This window comes from Scyliorhinus torazame, chromosome 10 (genome assembly GCF_047496885.1).
Source record: "Scyliorhinus torazame isolate Kashiwa2021f chromosome 10, sScyTor2.1, whole genome shotgun sequence".
NCBI lineage: Eukaryota > Metazoa > Chordata > Chondrichthyes > Carcharhiniformes > Scyliorhinidae > Scyliorhinus > Scyliorhinus torazame.
The window spans coordinates 215,864,532-215,887,910 of NC_092716.1; the positions used below are offsets into that span (position 1 = coordinate 215,864,532).

A 23,379-nucleotide genomic window follows, 5' to 3' on the forward strand; every position below is an offset into this window, starting at 1 on the left:
TGCAAAGGATATACACCCATTCTATCAATCTCTCCTCTTAGGATAAGGTTGTTGTCCCAAGAATCAATCCAGAAAGTTTCCTTGCAGCTTCTCCAACTTCACACAGTACTCGAGGTGTCATCTCACCATAGCCCTGTATAATTGCAGCAACACTAGCTTACTCTGCTAAGAGCACATACAGGTAAAACATTTTCCCCAGAAATCTGTGCCACAGGAACACAAGCAGTAGGAATGGGAGTTGGCTATCTGACCCATCAAGTCTGCTCTGCCAGTCAGCTGATATTGGGTTTCAATTCCACTTCCCTGCCAGTCCCCACATCCCTTGGTTCCCTGAGGCCAAAAATATGAATATCTAAATCTTAATGAGAAGCATCCACCTTTGGGGCAGAGAATCCAGAAGATTCACAACCCTTTTTAAGTGAAGTGATTTTCCCCTCATCTCAGTCCTAAATGATTAATCCCAAATCATGAGACAGTGACCCTGAATTTTGGATTCCCTGACTGCCCATGTGTTTTTGATTCTCTGACTGACAGAAGCAATCTCTCAGCATCTACTCTATCGAGCCCCTACAGAATCTTGTAGATTTCAATAATATTCCTTCTTTCTTCTAAACATCAGAGAAAATCGACCCAATTTGCTCAGCCTCTCATTAGAGGACAAATCCCCTTTCCAAATTACCAATTTGGTAAACTTTCACTGTACTTATCTTAAATGTGGAGATCAAAAATGTAACAGTACTCCAGATGTGGTCATTTCAAAACCCTGTACTACTACAACATACAGCATATACTTGTTTATTCCTGTACTTCAATCCTTTTGCAATAAGGCCAATATGTTACTTGCCTTCCTGCGTGCTTGCTGTACCTGTGTTTTAATTTTTTTGCAGCACGGTAGCACAATGGGTAGCACAGTTGCTTCACGGCTCCAGGGTCCCAGGTTTGATTCCTGGCTTAGGTCACTGTCTGTGCGGAGTCTGCACGTTCTCCCTGTGTCTACGTGGGTTTCCTCCAGATGCTCCGGTTTCCTCCCACAGTCCAAAGATGTGCAGGTTAGGTGGATTGACCATGATAAATTGCCCTTGGTATCCAAAAAGGTTGGGGGGGGGGGGGGGGGGGGGGAGGCTACTGGGTTGCGGGGATGGCGTGCTTTCTGCAGCATCAATTTAGCTAGTACCATGCCCCTGCCCTTAGCGCTGCAATTCCTTTCTCTTCAGATAATTATGTAATTCTCTTTCGAAGCCTCCAATTTGAATCTGCCTTCATGTTCTCTGACAATGTATTCCAGATCCTAACCACTAGCTATGTGTGATAAATAACTGAGTAAATAAATTTTCCGTATGCCTTTTTTTTTTTTTTTTGTTGCCTTTCACCTTAAATCAGTTTCCTCTGTTCTCCTCCCTTCCAGCAGTGGAAATAATGTCTATCTACCTTTTCCAGACCCCTCATGATTTTGAATACCTCTATCAAGACCCCCACCAACCTTTTGAACTATGAAGGCCCTCATCCTTGGGACCATTCCCATAAAACTTTTCCTGCATCCCTCTAAAGTCTTTGCATCTTTCTTAAAATGTTGTCACCAGAATTGGATGCAATATTCTACTTGAGTCTAAACTGGTGTTTTACAAAGATGGCTCATAGGTTTCTTACTTTTTATAATCTGTGTCTCTATTTATAAAGCCCAAAATCCTATTTGCCATTTTAGCAGCTTTCTCAACCTTTTCTGCCACCTTCAATGGTTTGCAGACATGTATTCCCAGGTCTCTCTGGCACCTTTTAGAATTGCAATCTTGCATTGCCTCGCCTTGTTCTGCCCCAAAATATATCACATGACACTTGTGGGGCTGGTTTAGCACACTGGGATGAATCGCAGGCTTTGAAAGCAGACCAAGGTAGGCCAGCAGCACAGTTCAATTCCCATACCAGCCTCCCCGAACAGGTGCCGAAATGTGGCAACTAGGGGCTTTTCACAGTAACTTCATTTGAAGCCTACTTGTGACGAGCGATTTTCATTTCATTTTCATTGTGTCAGCTGAAATTTAATACGGGCATATCTATCCATTCCACTAGCCTATGTCCTAGTTTGTTGCTGTTCTCTTTACTTCAATCAAGTTGATCTCTGTCATAATTAAGACACAATGGGGCAGCATGTGGCACAGTGGATAGCACTGGGACTGCAGTGCTGAGGACCCGGGTTCGAATCCCGGCCCTGGGTCACTGTCCATGTGGAGTTTGCAGTCTCCCCATGTCTGCGTGGGTTTCACCCCCACAACCCAAAAGATGTGCAAGTTAGGTGGATTGGCCATGCTAAATTGCCCCTTAATTGAAAGAAAAAAGAATTGGGTACTCTAAATTTATTTTAAAAAATAATTAAGACACTATTTTTGAATAATAATGTGCACAAAGTAGGAACTCTTAAGGGAAGGTTAGAAGCAAATTTGCGTTTCCTCCTTTTGGGGAAGGTTTGGGATTGAGAAGTTGCTGCAAGCAAGTGTGTTAGTTGCTAATAAGAAGTTGTTAAATCAGGTTGCCTGCCAGAACTAAACTCTGCCTTCATGATCTGACACGTTACAAGCTTTTGGAAAAAATCCTAACCATTTTTCACTTATTTTATTTTTTAATAATTGTCTGGAAGTCGAGGGCGGCATGTGGCACAGTCGTTAGCACTGGGACTGCGGCGCTGAGCACCCGGGTTCAAATTGTGGCTCTCGGTCACTGTCCGTGTGGAGTTTGCACATTCTCCCCCACAACCCGAAGATGTGCAGGTTAGGTGGATTGGCCACGCTAAATTGTCCCTTAATTGGAAAAAAAATAATTGGGTACTCTAAATTTAAAAAAAAATAATAATAATTGCCTGGAAGTCATGAAACTAACCTGGTGTTAAAATGATTGTTAAATTGGTTAACTGTAATTGCAATGTGGGACAGGCATATAGCTAAAATGCTGAGTGAGTGGATAGAATTTATAATTGTTTTCTTTATAATTCCTTTTTTTTTTTTTTAGGGCACTAGATTCTGATTCCTGGGGACTTCCCAGCTAAGAACATCTTGGACTTGCTCTGATAAATGGGAATCTACCAGTTAACGGCATGGCCCAGATATCCAGTAGAAATGGGTTCAAGCAGCCTGCAACAGTGGGCCACTCTGGGAAGCAAGCTGTTGGCAAAGAAGAAGCTCTGCAAATGGAGGCTGAAGCCTTGGCTAAGTTGCAGAAGGATAGAAGCCAAAGTCTAAAAGAAGATCGTGCAATGAAGTCTGCCAGCAGTGTATGCCAGAAATCTCCAAGTACCATCCAAGAGTATGATCTCATTCACTTCCCAGAGTCAGAAAACTCAAAGAAACAAGCTGCTGATGCTCTGTCCGACCTAGATATAGAGAAACTGACTTCAGCTGAGCTGGAAAAATTGCTGTTGGATAAAAACTTTGGTCCTAAAAAAATAACCCGACCCCACACATTACCAAATACCCCTCTTGTCAGCCCATCGTTCTCCAGCCAGTTTTACAATCGGGCACTGTTCTCTGGGGGACAGTGGACAGGTGGATTACAGCGGCCTATAATCCAAACAGCGAGTTACCATGCGACATACCCTAAACAGCCTGATCCATTTCAAAATGGCTTTGGCCCTGGACAGTCTTCATACCGACCTTCAGAGCCTGTTTATATTGGCCTTCGTGCACATCAGTACATGCCCTTCCCACTCCAGCCTGCTGCACCTGTACACCCTGCCGGTGTTCTACCTGCTTATTCAACAGTCACACCTGAGCTTGCAAAACTATATGATAAAATAGCCAGCACATCAGAATACTTGAAAAATAGTAAGTCTAGCAATGATTTGGAATCGGCCAGTACAATGGTTCCTAAGCTGCCGGTATGTGAACACTCAAATGATGTTAGCAAATTTGACTGGTTGGACCTTGACCCACTCAACAAAGCAAGGATCGAAAACCTGGAGCTCTCTCAAAGTGCAGCTGAGATTGAGCAAAATGCAGGCGCAGGACCTGTGGCTGGGGATCCTTGGGAACAAGTACTGCAAAAACAAAGTCCACCAGAAAGCAGCCAACCTGATGTGAAGAATGAGGGGGTGTCACTGAAGCAGACAAGTGGGAAACCTACCTCTGGAGTTTCAGTGACACGTAGTTTATCTCTTACTTTACGGTCCTCAAGTTCACAACTTTCTGACAGAATGCAAGGACTCAACACCAAAATTTCACAGGTATGTGATTGAAATTCTCATTGCACCTTGCGTCGTGCTTCACCACCTTTTTTGTCTATTAACAGATGAGCAAAGTTGACCTATGAGTCATGTGTTGGAATGCATTTTTCAGGATGCTGCAAGATAAAGTAGCGTTCAAACGCTGAATTGTTTTAATGCATTTTTTTGCGTGACATGTTTGTCTTTCAGTCACTTACTTTCTGTGGCAGTATGGGAAAGAAGGCCGGAGCCGACTGTTTTCATCAGCATCTACCCTCACCATTTGGCACACCAAACTTTCCACCTTCCTGGCAGTCATGAGCTGGCTTCCTCCAGTTCCATGGACTTGCATGCCAACTGGGACATTTATATTAGAGGAAAGTTGGAGTATAACTGAGGGGTCCTGCATACCTTCACAGCAGGAAATGCCAGCTTGTAACGTGATTTGGCTTGCAGCCAATAAAAGCATATCCTGATCTCAGGAGATTTACATCAAAATAATTGTTTCTGGCTTAAGCCTATAGTTGTCGTGTTTCTAGATTTACCATAATGTTACTCTGTGTGTGTGGGAGGGGGGCGGGTGGTGGGTGCAGGCTTCTGGTGGATTGAACGGATAGATTTTCATTATTTACGTGTGACCTCTTACATTTTCTAATGTGGTCCAACCAGCGATGAATTTGAGACATGGCTTCAGCATTTCCTGACTAATGATACACACATTGTAGTTGACGAGCATTCCTTTCAACAAATGTGAGTTCCTTGTTCAGCAAGGGCACATTTCCTGTTTTGTTAAAGTTGCTTGAGTTTACTTCAGACTGCTCAGGAAAACACCATGAGAAATGTGCTTTGAAAATTGTTCCAGGCAACTGATTTATTTTTTAAAATATTTTTCTTCCAAAGTTGACCCAAAGTATCTAATTTCCTGTCATTACCATTTTTACCATTCCAGAGCAGCGACCAGCTGTTTTATTTTTCCCTCTTTGGGTGACACTGCAGTAGACACCATCAAAACAATGTACGGTTCAATGAAGATCTCTGATTCCCTAATGAGTTGAGATTTTAAATATGTCGTGAATTGTCAGCAGTGTTGCTTGTAGAGCTGTGGCATGTGAGTTTTGCGTTGTTTTTCTCCAGGCGTTTTCAAACTTTATAAATGTAACTTCAAGGTGCAAAATGGAACTTTCCTCACTTGTGCAATCGACTGTCAAAATCAGACACTACCAGATTATTAAACTTAGAACGAGGCAGCTATAGAGTAAACACCCACTCTGGTCCACCTCCTGTCTCCGAAAGAAATTTCTCTCCCATCTGCGTTTATTGAATTCTGTCCATAATTTACATGCTGTTGTACTCCAAACCAGCTCTGCACTTTTAAAATTTCCATCTTTTCAAAACCATCTTGCATTTGGAACCAGAGGAACCTATTGGAATTTTCCACCTTCCATATTCTGTTAGTCTCTATTTTTCACGCTTTTTATAAAATCACATTTTGTAGTTTGTCTCCATGCATTATGCCCTAATTACCATATGGTCTAGCTTTAGTCGAGTCTCTTCTGATGAATTGATCTAATTAATTTTTCATCTTTTAATATTTTTTCTTTTTGTTTAATTTAGAGTATCCAATTTTTTTTTTCCCAAAAGAGGCCATTTAGTGTAGCCAATCCACCTAACCTGCACATCTTTGGGTTGCACGGAAACACTGGGACAATGTGCAAACCCCGCACGGAGACACTGGGACAATGTGCAAACACCACACTGACAATGACCCAGGTCCGGGATCGAACCCGGGTCCTCGGCGCCGTGAAGCAGCAGTGCTAACCACAGTGGCACCGTGCTGCCCACCTTTTTTATGTTTTGATGAGGAATGCCTCAGCACAACATCCCATGCTGCATAACTGGATCCTAACCAGGTAAATGTTGACTAATGTGGCACTGGACAAGTGGTTAACCCGAACAGGCAGCTGACACAAGTTCAATTTTATTGTACATGTAATTAGTTGACAGCTGAAACTTTCATCAGGGAACATCCGCTATCTCAACATTGTCCTCTTCTGACGTAAGCATCATTTTCAGTCAAGCCAACCCAATTTGCGTGGGAAGAAAAGCTGGCCTTAGTTGCAAAGGCCAGAATACAGAAGGATATCCAGCAACTTCAGTGCTTTAGTACGCATTATGGGCACTTAATATTCTGAGAATGTGAAACATAAATACGCCCTCGTGTGTTATGTTTTCTAAGGCTAATGTTCAGTACAACAGTCTATTCAACTGTGATTACTTGGAAGAACAACTGGCCTGGCATTGGATGGACAGGTGGATTGTTTCTTACGGGAATGTTGGGAAATGCCAATCTGTTCCATTATACACAAATAAAAGACCAGATATTGACTGTTTGGCCATGTCTTCTGTTACGCTGAGCAGTGAGCAGGCACATCTTTGCCACTCCAAACATCTATAATTAGATAAACAGAAGAGTAATTGTTCTAGGTTGTTACTTTGTACTCCAGCAGTGTATGTTCACGCCTTGGGACATGGTGTACTTCGGAAGAAACTCAAGGCAAGTGTGTTTTTACTTTGGGTAAGAATTAACTGTACATTTCAGGAAGAGGGCATTTCTCAGGTATATTCATTGTATTTGAATATGACTTCCAGCATGAAACAGCTGGTTTAGCACAGTGGGCTAAACAGCTGGTTTGTGGTGCAGAACAAGGCCAGCAACGCGAGTTCAATTCCCACACCATCTTACCCGAACAGGTGCTGGAATGTGGTGACTAGGGGCTTTTCACAGTAACTTCATACTTGTGACAATAGAAAGTTATTATTACCTCCCAATTTTCCTGCCCAAGGCATTTTTTAGAGAGATTGAAGGGATGATTGCCTCGTTCATATGGGGAGGGAAGGTGGCCAGAATTAAAAAGGTGCTACTACAGAGAGGAAGGCAGGCAGGGGGTTTGAGTCTTCCGAACCTGATGTATTATTACTGGGCAGCGAATGTGGAGAAGGTATGGAGCTGGGTCAGAGGGGTTGACTCCCAATGGGTCAGAATGGAGGAGAGTTTGGGTAGGGGGTCAGGATTGCAGGCGCTAGCGACAGTGTCACTTCCGACGGCCCCGGGGAGATAGTCGGGGAGTCCGGTAGTAATAGCTTTGTTGAGAATTTGGAGACGGTTTCGACAGCACTTCGGGTTGGGGGTAGGGTCAAGGGAAATGCCGATTTGGGGGAGCCATAGATTTGAGCCAGGGCAGTGGGATGGAAATTTTCGGAGATTGGAGGAGAAAGGAATTAGGACACTAAAAGATTTGTTTCTTGGGGTCGTTTTGTGGGATTGAAGGAGCTGGGAGCGAAGTATGGGCTGAAGCAGGGGGAAATATTTAGATACATGCAGGTTCGAGACTTTGCCAGAAAGGAGATACAGAGCTTCTCAGTCGAGCCGGCTTCCATATTGCTGGAGGAGGTGCTGATGACGGGGGGGACTGGAGAAGGGGGTAGTATCGGCGGGTTATGGGGCTATTTTGGAGGAGGAGAAGGTGCCGCTATAAGGGATCAAGGCAAAGTGGGAGGAAGAGATGGGAGAGGGTATGGAGGAGGGGTTTTGGTGTGAGGTGCTCCGGAGGGTGAACGCCTCCACCTCGTGTGCGAGGTTGGAGCTGATACAGCTGAAGGTGGTGTCTAGAGCTCCCCTTACAAGGGCGAGGATGAACCGGCTCTTTGAGGGGGTAGAAGATGTATGTGAACGTTGCAGGGGGCCCCTGCAAATCATGTTCATGTGTTTTGGTCCTGTCCAAAGCTGGAGGATTACTGGAAGGAGGTGTTTAGGCTAATCTCTAAAGTGGCGCATGTGAAACTGGACCCGGGCCCTCGGGAGGCCATATTTGGGGTGTGGACCAGCCGGGATTGGAAACTAGCGCGGAGGCAGATGTTGTAGCCTTTGCCTCATTGATCGCCCGAAGGCGGATCCTGTTAGGGTGGAGATCAACCTCTCCACCCTGTGCCCTGGTGTGGCGGGGGGACCTGCTGGAATTCTTGACGCTTGAAAAGGTCAAATTTGAACTGAGGGGAAGGATGGAGGGATTCTACAATTCGTGGGCATTATTCATTTATGCACTTTTGAGAATTGGATCACATCGAACATTAGGGGGGTTGGGGGCTGGGAGGGTTGGGGGAGGGGGACTGTGTGTGTTAATGGTGACTATGGGTGATTCCTGATTCCTCTTTGTCATTTGTTTATGTTAACATGCGGGCTAATGTTTGGGGGTTTGGTGGGAGGATGGGATCGTTGTTATTGATATGGGGATTGACATTACATTCGTTACTGTTTATTGTTAATTGTTGGGTGTAAATGTGGGAGAAAATGTGAAAAAGGAGAATAAAAATTTAAAAAAAAAAAGATTATTATAGGGGCTGGTTTAGCACAGTGGGCTAAACAGCTGGCTTGTAATGCAGAACAAGGCAGCAGCGCGCGTTCAATTCCTATACCGGCCTCCTGGAACAGATGCCGGAATGTGGCGACTAGGGACTTTTCACAGTAACTGCATTGAAGCCTACTTGTGACAATAAATTTATTATTGTTATGTGATTTTTAAAAACGTTGTGTTACTGAGAATTGCTAGAAATTGTTCTTTTCCACAGCATTTGCCTGGGCTTCTGATCTGAACAAGACTTGCACTACTGACAATTCTGTTATATCCAAAAGCTTTTGTGCTGAACACCAGACATGTTGCAGTTTAAGTAGGAAATGAGGAAGCACAAATTGTCAACCAAGGCTGGTTTCCTTTTGAGAGCAAATGAATTGTGCTGCAAGTATTTGGTGTGCTGACTGGAATGTATTGTCTAGGTATAACTGTCATAATGTCATTAAGTAGGTTTCCATTATTGGAGATTGCCATTAGGAATGTTCCTTATCAAAACCCTTTTTTTTTTTTTTTTTTAGTAGACAATCCCAGCTGTACATGACCTCTCCCAGGGAAGTGCTGGGATGTTTTTAACCCACCAATAATACTGCACTTCCAGTTTTGGTGCAGAGCTGTTCCCTGTTGCTCATTGTGTAAATGAACACGACGCTCCTCGAAGCCCATGTATAAATCGGGTGACCTTTACTGATAGTTGATAGTAGGGCGAACTAATGGGCAGTGGGAAATTATTGCTCTTCACCCCATCCATATTCCATGCAGAAGGAGGTTTAGCATGTGTAACTGAAGCCATTTGTGACTCGAGTAACGTTTTGAAACTGGAAGCCAGTCAGGAGTGGACCAGTGTGAAGACTGATGGGAGCACTCGTCGCCAGATATAAAGAAAGAAGAGATTGGAGGCAGAATATAAAGGAGCAGGTGCCCATTCAAGCATGGGAAAAATCCAGTAAGTGATGGAAGAGTGACTTTGTACCTACAGAAAATATGGAGAAACTGAAAACATGCCAGGGTTAGTATACTGGTAAGCTTTTAATCTAACTTTAAATTACAATCTTGAGCGTTTAAGATACTGAGTTAAGTAAAATCATTTTAGTCAATCTCCTTCTACAGAGGAGAAGTAGCTCATTGATACTTGACCTGTCCTAGGAAGCGCTGGGATGTTTTAAACCCACCATTAAAACTGCACTTCCAGTTTTGGTGCAGAGCTGTTCCCTGTTGCTCATTGTGTAAATGAACACGACGCTCCTCGAAGCCCATGTATAAATCGGGTGACCTTTACTGATAGTTGATAGTAGGGCGAACTAATGGGCAGTGGGAAATTATTGCTCTTCACCCCATCCATATTCCATGCAGAAGGAGGTTTAGCATGTGTAACTGAAGCCATTTGTGACTCGAGTAACGTTTTGAAACTGGAAGCCAGTCAGGAGTGGACCAGTGTGAAGACTGATGGGAGCACTCGTCGCCAGATATAAAGAAAGAAGAGATTGGAGGCAGAATATAAAGGAGCAGGTGCCCATTCAAGCATGGGAAAAATCCAGTAAGTGATGGAAGAGTGACTTTGTACCTACAGAAAATATGGAGAAACTGAAAACATGCCAGGGTTAGTATACTGGTAAGCTTTTAATCTAACTTTAAATTACAATCTTGAGCGTTTAAGATACTGAGTTAAGTAAAATCATTTTAGTCAATCTCCTTCTACAGAGGAGAAGTAGCTCATTGATACTTGACCTGTCCTAGGAAGCGCTGGGATGTTTTAAACCCACCATTAAAACTGCACTTCCAGTTTTGGTGCAGAGCTGTTCCCTGTTGCTCATTATGTAAATGAACACGACGCTCCTTAAAGCACGTGTATAAATCATGTAGCTGATGAATTTATTTAAGTAGTGGTTTAGTACTGAGATTATGCCAAGGTAACTCAGACCTGTGGAGTGCACTCCTGAACCATAGAATTCCCACAGTGCAGAAGGAGGCCATTCGACCCAAAGGGTCTGCACTAACCTCCGAAAGAGCACCCTACCGAGGGTCTCATCTCTTTCCGCGCCCCCTCCCCCATAACACAAGCTAACCTTGAACAAAAGGGGCAATTTGGCATGGCCAAACCACCTGACCTGCACATCTTTGGACTATGGGAGGAAACTTAGTGCAAACTTCACACATGATGTGGAGATGGCGGCGTTGGATTGGAGTGGGTATAATAAGTCTTGTAATACCAGGTTAAAGTCCCAACAGGTTTGTTTGGAATCACTAACATTCGGAGCATAGCTCCTTCATCAGGTGTGAAGAGGTGGGTTATACAAACACACATAAAGACAAAGCCAATGATGCATGATACTTTGAACGTGAGTCTTTGCAGGTAATTAAGTCTTTACAGGTCCAGATGGTGCGACTGGAGCGAGGGATAATCACAGGTTAAAGAGATGTAAATTGTCTCAAGCCAGGACAGTTGGTAGGATTTCGCAAGCCCAGGCCAGATGGGGAGGGGGGGGGCCTAATGTAGTGAGACATGAATCCAAGGTCCCGTTTGAGGCCATACTCATGCGTGTGGAACTTGGCTATCAGTTTCTACGTGGCGATTTGCGTTGTCATGCGTCCTGAAGGCCACCTTGAAGAGCACTTACCCGAAGATCAGATGCTGAATTTCTCCCATGATTGCTGAAGTGTTCCCTGACTGGAAGGGCACATTCGTGCCTGGTGATTGTCGCATGATGTCCGTTCAACCGTTGTTGCGGTGTCTGCATGGTCTCGCCAATGTACAACACCGCGGGTCATCCTTTTCCTGCAGCGTGTGAGGTAGACCATGTTGGCCGAGTCGCACGCGTATGTACTGTGTAATGGTGGTATCCATGTTGATTATCTGGCACGTCTTGCAGAGTTTGCCAAGGCAGGGTTGTATGGTGTCGTGGTCGCTGTTCTCCTGAAGGCTAGGTAGTTTGCCGCAAAATATGGTCTGTTTGAGGTTGCGTGTTTGTTTGAAGGCATGTAGTGGGGGTGTGGGGCTGGCCTTGGCAAGTTGTCCAACACGTCATCAATGAAGACAAACATCTTGCCAAGGCCAACCCCATGCATAAGTACGGCCTCAACTGGGACCTTGGATTCATGTTCCACTATATTAACACCTCGCCATCTGGCCTGGGCTTGCAAAATCCTACCAATCCTGGCTTGAGTCAATTTACACCTCTTTAACCTGTGATTATTCCTCTCTCCAGTCACACCATCTGGATTTGTAAAGACTTAATTACCTGCAAAGACTCTCATTCAAAGTATGCATCATTGGCTTTGTCTATAGATGTGTTTGTGTAACCCACCTCTTCACTCGCCTGATGAAGGAGCTGCGCTCCAAAAGCTAGTGATTACAAACAAACCTGTTGGACTTTAACCTGGTTTTGTAAAACTTCACAGAGGCAGTCACCTAAGGTTGTAGGCAGAGTGGGAATGGGTGACAACCAGGCAGTGAAGAACGATCAGAAAGAGTCCCCTGAGTACACCTTTCTCGCCCAAGTACTGAGCTGAGGAGTGTGGGCAGAGCCAAGTCCATTCTGTACAGGGGAGCAGTGGGTGTTTGCAAAAGCAGTAGTGATAGTGGAACAGACTAGCATTTCTGCAGCCATAGACGTAATCCAGAATGGTCTGTTGCTTCCCTGGTGCCAAATTCAAAATGCCAGCGACTTGAGGTGATTGATGAAAGAAGCACCATGAGAAACCGCTTTTCTGCAGCCAATACATGGCCTAAGAGACAGGTGGAGGCAGATTCCAGCGTGGCTTTCAAAAGCTAATTGAATCATTATCTGAAGAGGATATTTCCAGGGTTACTGGGAAAGGTTGGGTATTGGCATGAAGTGAACTGCTCTTTGCAGGGATCTGGCTCAGACACAACAGGACAAATGGCCACCATCTGTTCTGTAACCGTTTTACGATTCCATGAGTGGTACAGGTTGGAAAATATTTATCTGCCCATACTGAACATGGTTGCAGTTTCAAACCTGTTAATTATAATTTCCATCGGAAATGTTGAGTGCTTTCTATTCGTAATAGTTTTGACACTTTTATTGAAGTCTTGCTACCTCCTGATAAGTGATCAGTGGTGCTATAACGATGGAGAGGTGAAAAGTATGTTGATGTGCTAGGTTGGTTCAACATATTTCACCAACAACGACTTGTATTATGTAGTGCATTTAATGTAATTAAGCATCCCCGGGTGCTTAAAGGCAAGGCCACCAATGGTGAGCAACTAAAATTGGGGGTGCCCAACAGGCTAGAAATTGAGCAGTGAAGAATTTGTTGATGGTTGTGGGCGTGGAGGAGATTAGATATCGGAAAGGGTGAGGCCATAAAGGCATTTCAAAAGGAGGGTGAGAATATTGAAATCAAGACATTGCTTGCTTTCCTGGGAACCAGTGTAGGTGTGTGCATTGGGTGGCAGAAGAACAGTGTTTTATTCAAGGTAATCATGAGCAACTGAGGTCTGAATGAACTCCAGTTCATGAAAGATAAAATCTTTTAGGGTCAGGGACGTTGTCTGGAAATGGTTTTAGCATAATGGAAGTAGTATACAGTGAAATTGTTTTGAAGCAGGAAAGCCTGTGAGATGCACTGTAAACACTTCAGTACTTGGCTAACAATCCATGGCCTTGTACATTACTTGTGTGCAACAAAATTGATGTTTTTTCAGTTTTTCCAAACCAAACTAAATGAGGATTCGGCTACAATACTTCCAAGGTTTTGGAATGTAATGAAAAAATGTTAACTGCTATACCTAGTTTATTAACAGAATATAACTTTGTTTTCCCATGTGAAAAATCAAAATGCTTTCAGTTTGGTTCCCGAATGTGTAATGTATGATGTCATTTTCCACTTCGAAATATGCTATGAGTGTACACTTGAAGAATGTTCTGCAAATTGAGTGATAATTAGATCACCTCGTTTTGCTTGCTGTCTAAACACTGTTATTATAGTGGGCTTCACAATTGTGGTCTGAGTTGTATCCTTTACAATGTTTCCTTTGTTTAAAAAAAAATTTTAAAAATCAGTATGATAAAGCTTAAGAAATTAATAGAGAGGTATATAATTTGGATACAATGTTACAAATGTTTAAGATCATAGAATTTACAGTGCAGAAGGAGACCGTTCAGCCCATCCAAGTCTGCACCGATCCACTGAAAGAGCGCCTTATTTAAACCCGCGCCTCCAACCTATTCCGGAAACCCCCTTAAACTTTTGGATACCTAAGGGGGCAATTTAGGATGGCCAATCCACCTAACGTGCACAGCTTTGTACTGTGGGAGGAAATCGGACCACCCGGAGGAAACCCACGCAGACATGGGGAGAAAGTGCAGTGCAAACTCTTCAGTCACCCAAGGCCTGAATTGAACCCGGGTCCCTTGCAGCGGTGCTAACCACTGTGCCACCGTGCATCAGAAGCATCTGGACAATTCCTATCCAAGTTGTAACTTTTACTGCAAACTGAAAAAAACTCCCCACGGTTCAAAGAACTTCAACGTTTTTTGGCATAGCTTGTGTATGAATATTAATTGCCTTTCACATGTATACTTCATGTGAACATCTATATTTATCTGTTTTTATGTGTGGAACATCTTGCTGTGTGCAGAACATCCTGCTATATACAATGCTTAAATGTGTTTATTGCAATCCAGAGATGAACTTGGTTTAAAATTATTTGGCTTTATTATAGGGTGAAAATGGGACATGCAACTAATTCAGTCTATTCGACTAAACCACAGCAATACCTTTCAGTCTTTGAGCTGCAATTTTTAAATAGCAAATTGTCCTACTTGACCTATTCTGAGAATCAACATCTGGAAAATCAACCAGTTGATTGTGTTTGTTCCTGCCACGAACTATGGTTAATGTGTTTATGTATTGGATTGCCAATTTTTATTTGGAACAATGTGGTTTCATTGTAGGGCGAAAATGGGACCAGTAATGATCTTGCAGGAGAGAATATTCTGGAACAAATCGATTCACAAAATGGGGAGGTGGCAGCCTTCTGGCAAGAACTTGTTAAGTAAGAACAGCCAACTGTTCTTTTGGTTTGTTGATTTTGATAAACACAAAATATTTATTATATTCTTGTATATTGTTTGATATTTGATGGTGCATGAGTATGAATTGCCTGGCTAGACAGGGGTGCTGTCCAGGTTTGTGAAGAGGTTTTACTTCCTGTTTACTCCACCTGTTTAAAATTCTGAGAAATGTGAGCATGATGTACAGGAGCATGGCATTAATCAACTGTAGTGGACTGAGCAAGATTAGTTGACCTTTTTGATAGCTTTATGCTGAAATCTGCAATGTTACCAGGTAAGGATAATTGAACTGGCTCTTTTCTGCAGTATCACTTCTGCGATGCATCACAAATGTAGGACGTGATTTAAGAGTCTGGGTTTGGGCACGTTTATAGGGTGTTTCTTGCCACCGAGGCTGCACTTACATAATTTCCTGCACAGTGCAGGAAGAGTATTCATGATTCGGGTGGCATTCTTTTGAAGGCTGCCCCTATCGCGGCCCCCCCAGCCGCACCCAACTTATCTCCTTATGGGCCCTCAAGCCCCCATCTCTTTAAGGGCAAGGCATCTCTGGCACGAGCAACCAAGCACCTTGACAGTGCCCTGACCAGCCTGGTAGTGCCACCTGGGCTCCCTGCCAGACTGCTGAGGTGACCGTGGATGTTTAAGGGCACCACCCTGCCCTGAGCCCGACCACCCAGGCTAGGCCGCTAGTTCACGAGCCCCGGGAGATCCAGCATAGACATCACTTAAAGATGTCCCAAAAGACATGCTTGTTAGGTGAATTGCACATTCTGAGTACCTGAACAAGCGGCGGAATGTGGCGAGGGGCTTTCCACAGTAATTTCATTTCAGTGTTAATGTAAGCCTACTTGTGATAATAGAGATTATTATTAAATATGTTCAATCTCGTGCAGCTTTTTGAGTAATGCAAATCTCGCAAGATTCAAAGGCCTCATCGCGTCAGCCAGTTGGGCGTGACCGTGCCATTAAATCATGCTCGTAATTGCGATCTTAGTGGAGATGAAGATTAAAAATTCAGATGGGCATGCTTGTTATTAACAATTGAGCCATTATTATATTCCTATGTGCAAACTGAGCAGACATGAAGTGTCTAGTTAAATGTTAATGTCCCAGTTAAATTTGGCTAAGAATGGCTGTAAAATATTGGACTTTCCAAGTTAATGTCAGAGGAGTTTGAAGCTAAATCTTTAACTAAACTTGCGTGATTTTTTTGCACTTTTAGGTTACGATCCACATTCCCATACAGTGACCACTCCACAAATCCAGGCTATGTTTTGAGTCCTGTTATGCTTCACCGTGATATGAATGGAGAAAATGCTAGTGTGAAGGTCTCCATTGAAATTGAGGAGTTTCAGGAGCCGGTCACATTCACCTGTGATGGTGAGATTTGCAATCGTCATTTTACTCATTTAGTGTTACATGACAAAATGTGTATAATTGCATGGCACTTGAGGAATCTTAGGCATACGTGCTCCATTACTTATTCATGATGTTTCTTTGAAATTTCATTTTGTATGTTGCTTGGGTGAGACAGAAGGCTTTTTGGGTATGAATGTAAATACTGTACACTGGAACACTTTGGCCAAATATTCTGTTTGTCTAATCAAACAATTAACGTTACACGAATGACTCCAGTCAAACACGTGCAACAAATCAAAGTCTTGTGCTCGTGTACATAATTCACGCAACACTATCTTCAGACGTACAGGAAGTGTGCAATTGGGGCTAGATGGAAGTGTGCAATTGGTGAGATGGGACCAGAAGCATAAATAAATCGGCAATAAATTATCCTTTAACCTCTGCCAAAATTATCTAGGTTGAATTTTATTAAATGGGTGTCCTTTCGTTCTGAAACTTTAAGCAGAATTAATGAAGTCTTAAACAGTTACAAAAGGGAGAAGTGAACCTCTGAATTCCTATCATATTTGTCCAACTGTCAACAGATGTTGGCCATACTGAGTTAGGAATGGAGAATCTATTAGTTATAAGTTGCTGCACAGTGACAGAAACTTTTATTAACTACAGTCTATTAATTTATTGGCAAGAAATTACTTGTTCTTTGGATAAAAAAGCATAACATTGTCTCTACAATCACAAGCTCTACAATCACAAGCTTGTTCGTTTGATAGCTATAGATGTATAGCCTTAAAATCTACCCACACCACCTTGTGGTCTGATGCAGTAACTTTAACTTTCCTGTTGTGTGCTTCATGTATAACTGTAATATCGAGCAGTGTTTCTATAGGGAAAAGCTATAGGAATTACCGTAAGTATTCCCCCTGAACCTGGGTTCAATAGATTGTTATAGGTGACCTTTAGAAGACGCTTTTAAAAAGCATTTTCAGGCAAATTTGTTGCTTCTAGGGATTTGAAACCTTGTGCATCATGAATTATTTATTTGAGTGATCTAGTTGAAATATGAAAGCATAATGTACAGCAGCTTTGTCTTCTAAAGACAAAACTAACTGTTGCCCTCCAAACTAGATATGATTTTGCAAAAAAGTACCTGCCAAACAGCTATTTACTTATGTTCATACAAAAAAAAAAAATTTGGCATGTCTCTAACGTGTGTTTGGAGTCGAGGCTGTATGGCCTGCCAATTTAAACATCACTTATTATGTCGCTAGAGAACTATTGGAAAGTGAGACCAAAGTTTGGCCAAAAACGTGCAGGCCTGAGTCACTTGCCACATCCACAATAGGATAGATTTTTTAAAGACCGACCGTCTAGATTTTTCAAGACATTTATGGCATAGGATATGTGAGTTGGTCACATGAGTCTCCATATGAATAAAAGAAAGGAAGAACTTTTTAAGACCTTGTACACTTCGCAGTCGATTTTAATGTTTTTGGCAGTGTAGTCGCTTTGAAAATGCAGCCAGTTCCTTATCCATATTACTGTAGCAGCTTGGTGTATGATGGGCAGAACCCAATATATTGATTCTTTAGACTGTAATGGTGGGCACTCCCATCTTGGCTTCTATAGTTTTCAGTGCAGTTGACACCTTTAAAAAAAATTTTTTGTCTTGATCCATTTTATATCTCGGACTTCGTTCTAGTTCCATTTCCTATCACAATCCAAATAGCACATTTGCTTCCTGTACTAGTTTTTCCGTTCTTCTTCCCAAGAACTCCAGCATTGGCATCCCTTTCTTTAATTTTCAAACCATCCCTTGGTATTCACGGGTGTTGAGTTAAATTGCCCCTTAGTGTCCAAAGGTTGGGTGGGGATACAGGGCTGGAGTGGGGATTGGGCCTAGGTAGGGTACTCTTTCAAAGGGTCAGTGCAGACTCGATGGGACGAATGGCCTCATTCTGCACTGTAGGGATGGGATTCTATGATTCTATATTGATATAGGCTATACCAGTCAAATATGATTTTTCACCCTTGAAAGGAAAAGTACCAGTAACTTTGTTTTCTTGAAAAATATTGTGACCTCAGCTTAAAAACACCAGAGATGACACTGCGAACTGGGGGGGATGCAACCTGAATTGATTTTGAGTTATTTATTCCGTTCAGCATAAAATTACTGATGTGAATTATGTGCAAGTTATTTTAATGTCCCTTTATTGTTTTAGACAATCCTGAAACTCTTGCTTTTTTTAACAGTGAGCTCCCACGTGGAGCTTATTATAATGCAGGCTCTGTGCTGGGCTCATGATGACCTAAATAAGGTTGATATTGGCAGCTACATACTGAAAGTCTGTGGACAGGAGGAAGTCTTGCAAAAGTAAGAGGCTCAGAAACACTTAATCATGTTTCTCCATATTATCAATTGATGTGTGAATTTTCACTTTGGCAATGGGTATTTACAGTAGGAAGAATTTTAATAGTAAAACACATTTGTTTGTGTTGCTTTTTTTGACTTTAATTTTTTTGTTTGTATGAATTATTTTTGAATATGTGCAACATTTTGGCTCTATATACTTTATACAATCCCAGCTGATGTTTAATACTGGACAAGGAGGTCCCGGAGTGAAACATGGCTTCATGGATCCAAAGTTTTGTTGTAGAAACCACGGAAGAAAGTTGCTGAACAACTTCACAGGTGTCTGCTGATGACCCTTTTAACACAATATATTTATTAAATCAGAAAAAAATGAATGATATTAAACCAGACTAAAAGGCTGATAAGATCTCCATACAAACACTGGAAGCCGCTTCAAATTTGCACTTCCTTTACGCCAGCAATATCTTTACATACACATAAACCAGTGGAGAGTTACCACCAGCTTGATACATAGGCTTCTCTATTGAGACTGGTACAGTGGCATGTGGTTTTCTTCTAGTGAATTCCTGAGCATTCACAAAAAGCTTTTCACCCCACTTGTACCTCTCCTCAAAATATTGAAACCGGACTCCAAACTCACTGTTTCTTCAACCTCCAAGCAAACAAATGAATTTCCTAAACTCAGTCTTCCTCTGCTAAACTCAGTCTTCCTCTGCTAAAATGATCACATTACTGATTTTTAAAAATTATTCTGTCAACTACTGTCCTCAATAGCCTTGTAGTCTTTACAGCTGAGAGCTGACGGGCACTAATCTCTCCTTTTGTTCTTTGTCTGGACCACTGTTGCTAAGCAATGTAATGTTTTTCTCCCCATAATCCCTAAACTTTTAGCTCATGCCTTAACTTTAATGGTTTAAAACTTCATTAAATCTATGTATACGCAAACAAACTCAAAAGAACTGCCCTTTAGTCAGGAGTCTATCCAGACTCCCAGGCATCGAAGCTCACAAACAACCTAAATTGAACTGATGCCATTTTGCTGTTCTTAACACTCATATGTTCCATTCAAAAATTATACATTGCTCATAACAAACTCTAGATAATCAGTTGTGACCTCTGTTATAGACTTTCATTTCATCTTATAGACTTCCATTTCACCTTGTGTGCATGTATTTCGATCAGATTAAACTTCCAAGTTCAATTTCAAATTGAATCCAACTTCTTTGCTGGTTTAAAAATGATTTGTTTCTGATCCTATATTGCAGCTGGAACTTTTTCAATGACGTCCTAATATTTTCAATATGCATATTCATTCTTCATTATTTTTTAAAGCCTTTGTAGTAACGGGCCATCTGATTGAGCTATCATTTTTCAAGATCTGATATGGGTGTGTTAATGAATTTCAGCAACTGACCTCAGCTTTTGACCTCTCCCCTTTTTTAACTTGCGGAGGTAGCAGGGGACTGGGTGGTTAGAACTGGGATTGAGTGCTGCAACATGTTGTGCGAGCCTTAGAAACTAAGTCATAACATTTGCCGTGATTAGAAGCCACGTTCCAAATATGCCAATGAAAGTAATTAACTTGTGCATAAATTTTAAAGCTAATACCTTCACGAAGGAGAAGCCTTTTAAATCATAGAATCTCAAAGCCTTCTAATGCTTGAATGATGGTAGAAAATAGTTCATATCAATCAAAACTCCTGGGATACATGAAATTAACTCTGAAGACTCATTTTCTGAATAAAAAATACTCTTGACCTTCTTATGATCCTTTTTGGAAAATTCTTGAAGGAAGCCAAGGTTATAAAATACTTGCAATGGACTGCAGCGGACTCTAAAATGGAAAATCGTGTGGAATAATTTAAACTCCAGACTTTGCAATAGTGCTCAGGCCTGAATCTCACTTCATTGCCGTTTAACTGCTAAACTCTAATTGAGCTGCGTATTTCTAAGGCCAGTTTATAGACAAAGTAAGGGTACAGCCTGCATTTTAATGTAAAAAATTTGTCCCTCCCAAATTCATGCCCATTCCCAGTATTTGAATTCTTTCAATCCGGTTTCTTTTCCTGCTACATTGCCATAATATGCTTCTGAATCACAAATGATATCCAAAATGACAGTGACACGAGTAAACTAACTCTCTTCGTTTTCCCCCATTCCCCACCCCACAACAGATTCCACTCCCTAGTCACCAATTCCATTCCTATCCCTGGCGGCTATACGAGGCTGAACGAGACTTGACAGAATTGGTGTCATTTTTGGCCCCAATTTGAACTTTCACCCACACGTCCGTGATATCACCAAGACCACCCATTATGACTCTATAACATTGCACAACTCGGCTTCTGCCTCAAATCATTGCATAACTCGGCTTCTGCCTCAAATCATCATCTGCTGAAACCCTCATCAATGCCTTTGATACCTCCAGTATTGACAGTTCCAGCAGACCTCTGACCAACCTACCATGCTACACCCTCTGTAGACATTTACCCTTGTCTTGACTCAACATCAGATTTTGTTCACCTGTCACCCTTGTTCTTGCTGATCTCCAGGTTAAGAAACACCTCCATTTTAAACTTTGCTTTGTTATTTTTAAATTTCTCTTCAGACTATCTCTGTAATCACTTCCAGCCCAGCTCATCTCATTCGGTGTCCTGAGCGTTCCCAGTTGGGGCTGTACCTTCAGCCCCTTACAAGTTCCTGCAGATCCCTCCCTCTGCCTCTTTTCTCCTACAGTCCTTTAACCAAACTATTCATCGACTAAAATCACAAGGTGGCTACAGAACAGAAGATGGCCGTTCAGCCCAATGTGTTTGTGCTGGCCCTCCAAAGGAGCAAATCACTTAGTGCCACTCTACTGCCTTTTTCCCAAAATCTTCCTTTTCCGATTGAACCTTCATGCAGGAATTTTACCAATTGACCCACCTGCACCATACGCTATTTGAAATCCCTAACCATTCATTGTGTTTATAAAACAAAAGTCACCATTGTTTTCTTTTTGCCATTGACATTAAATCTGTACCCTCTGGTTCTTGATCCTTTCACCCCTGGGACATTTCCTCTCTATCTACTCCATCCAGTTCCCTCATGATTTTGAATACCTCTATCAAATCTCCTGTCCACCTTCTCTTCTCCAAGGAGAACAGCCCCAACTTCTCCAGACTTTCTACATAACTGAAGGTCTTCATGCCTGGAACTAGTCTTGTGAATAATTTCTTGCCTTTTTCCCAAAATCTTCCTTTTCCGATTGAACCTTCATGCAGGAATTTTATCAATTGACCCACCTGCACCATACGCTATTTGAAATCCCTAACCATTCATTGTGTTTATGAAACAAAAGTCACCATTGTTTTCTTTTTGCCATTGACATTAAATCTGTACCCTCTGGTTCTTGATCCTTTCACCCCTGGGACATTTCCTCCCTATCTACTCCATCCAGTTCCCTCATGATTTTGAATACCTCTATCAAATCTCCTGTCCACCTTCTCTTCTCCAAGGAGACCAGCCCCAACTTCTCCAGACTTTCTACAAAACTGAAGTTCCTCATGCCTGGAACTAGTCTCGTGAATAATTTCTGCACCCTCTCTAATGCCTTCACGTTCTTCAGAAAGCGCAGTGCACCGAACAGGATGTAATACTTCAATTGAGGCAGAACCAGTGCCTTATGCAAGTTTGCATTCATTTTATTGCTTCTGCATTCTTTGTTCTTATTAATTAAAGCCAGGGATACTATGCTTTACTGCTTTACTAACTGCCACCTTCACTGCTCAAATATGCCCTCTGCTCCAGCACCCCCTTTGGAATTGTGCCCGTTTTATCTTGTCTCTCTGCATTCTTCCTGCTGAAATGAATCACTTCACATTTTTCTGCATTAAATTTCATCTGCCACCACCTGTCCATTCCATCAAACTGTCTATGCCCTTTGACATTCTGCACTATTCCCCTCAATGGTTCACAATGTTCCAAGTTCCGTATCATCCGCAAATTTTGGCATTGTTTCCTGTAGGTCAAGGTCTTGGTCTATCATGAGCAGGGAAGCTCATGCTGAATCCAAGTACCTCTGTTATGAACCTTCCTCCTGTCTAAAAAGTAATCATTCACTATTACTCCTTTGCTTTCTGTCATTCGGGCAATTTCATATCCATGTTGCTACTGTCCCTTTTATGTCATGAGCTCTAAATTTGCTCACAAGTTTGTTGTGCAACACTTAACAAATACCTTTTGGAAGTTGTAGCCACCTGGGTTGGCCAATTCCCGACGTAAAATGGAGAACAGCAGAGGCTGAAGGGAAATTCAGCCAACACAGGCAGAAACTAGCAGGTGCAAGTTTACTGTGTATTAGACTCTGCAAAAGCCCAGACAGCATCGATACCAGCAACCATCGGCATAATAATGTAGCAGCCATCTACATACTAATGTGTGATCCCCGGGAACAATCAAAACATTTAAGGTAAACAAGGCCAAGCCAGACTCCTCGGCGCCAGCAGGAGCCAACACAAAAGAAGTTAACGGACACCTAAAGACTGCCCAACGCTCGGAGAAACCGCTCCAGCATTGGAGAAATCGAACCAAGCGATTGGAACGAAGTCCAATCACTTGAAACCAGGTACGGGGTCCGCCCCGAAGGGCGGGAAGCCCCTGGGGACTATGAAGTAAAGCCCCCAAGTTCAAATCGTCCTTCTTGACAGGGTCACTCAACAACGCGAACCAACCCTTGACAGTGACCTGTCCAGCTGCCTCCAAAGAACGCAAGTCTCAAGTCAACGCTCGCTACGAGATAGGCGCTCCTAGCTACCAGTCCATACCAGCTTTTGAATCCCGCAGACTCAGAACCCGAACGAAAGACCATTTGTTCCCCTGACCTGGTGGGCCAGTCCGAAGCTAAGTATTGGCCTGTTAGTGACAGAAATAGCTTAGAAAGTAGAGTTTACGCATGAGTAGCGATTTACTGTGTATAATAAATGTGCTTTGATTTGAATCTTACTAATTGGTCTATTGAGTTATTGATCA

At 42.4% G+C, this 23,379-nt stretch overlaps 1 protein-coding gene across 3 annotated transcripts in view; it reads left to right on the plus strand.

The window, feature by feature from the left end:
• pik3c2a (phosphatidylinositol-4-phosphate 3-kinase, catalytic subunit type 2 alpha) overlaps positions 1-23,379 on the plus strand; it is a 153,357-nt gene that overhangs the window by 38,327 nt on the left and 91,651 nt on the right. For all 3 annotated transcript variants that reach the window (XM_072466379.1, XM_072466378.1, XM_072466377.1), the window contains 4 exons: positions 3,001-4,210; positions 14,517-14,617; positions 15,862-16,019; positions 18,249-18,369. In XM_072466379.1, coding sequence (XP_072322480.1) covers positions 3,086-4,210; positions 14,517-14,617; positions 15,862-16,019; positions 18,249-18,369 — 1,505 coding nt within the window. In that variant the 5' untranslated portion in view covers positions 3,001-3,085. The remainder of the gene's footprint in view (positions 1-3,000; positions 4,211-14,516; positions 14,618-15,861; positions 16,020-18,248; positions 18,370-23,379) is intronic.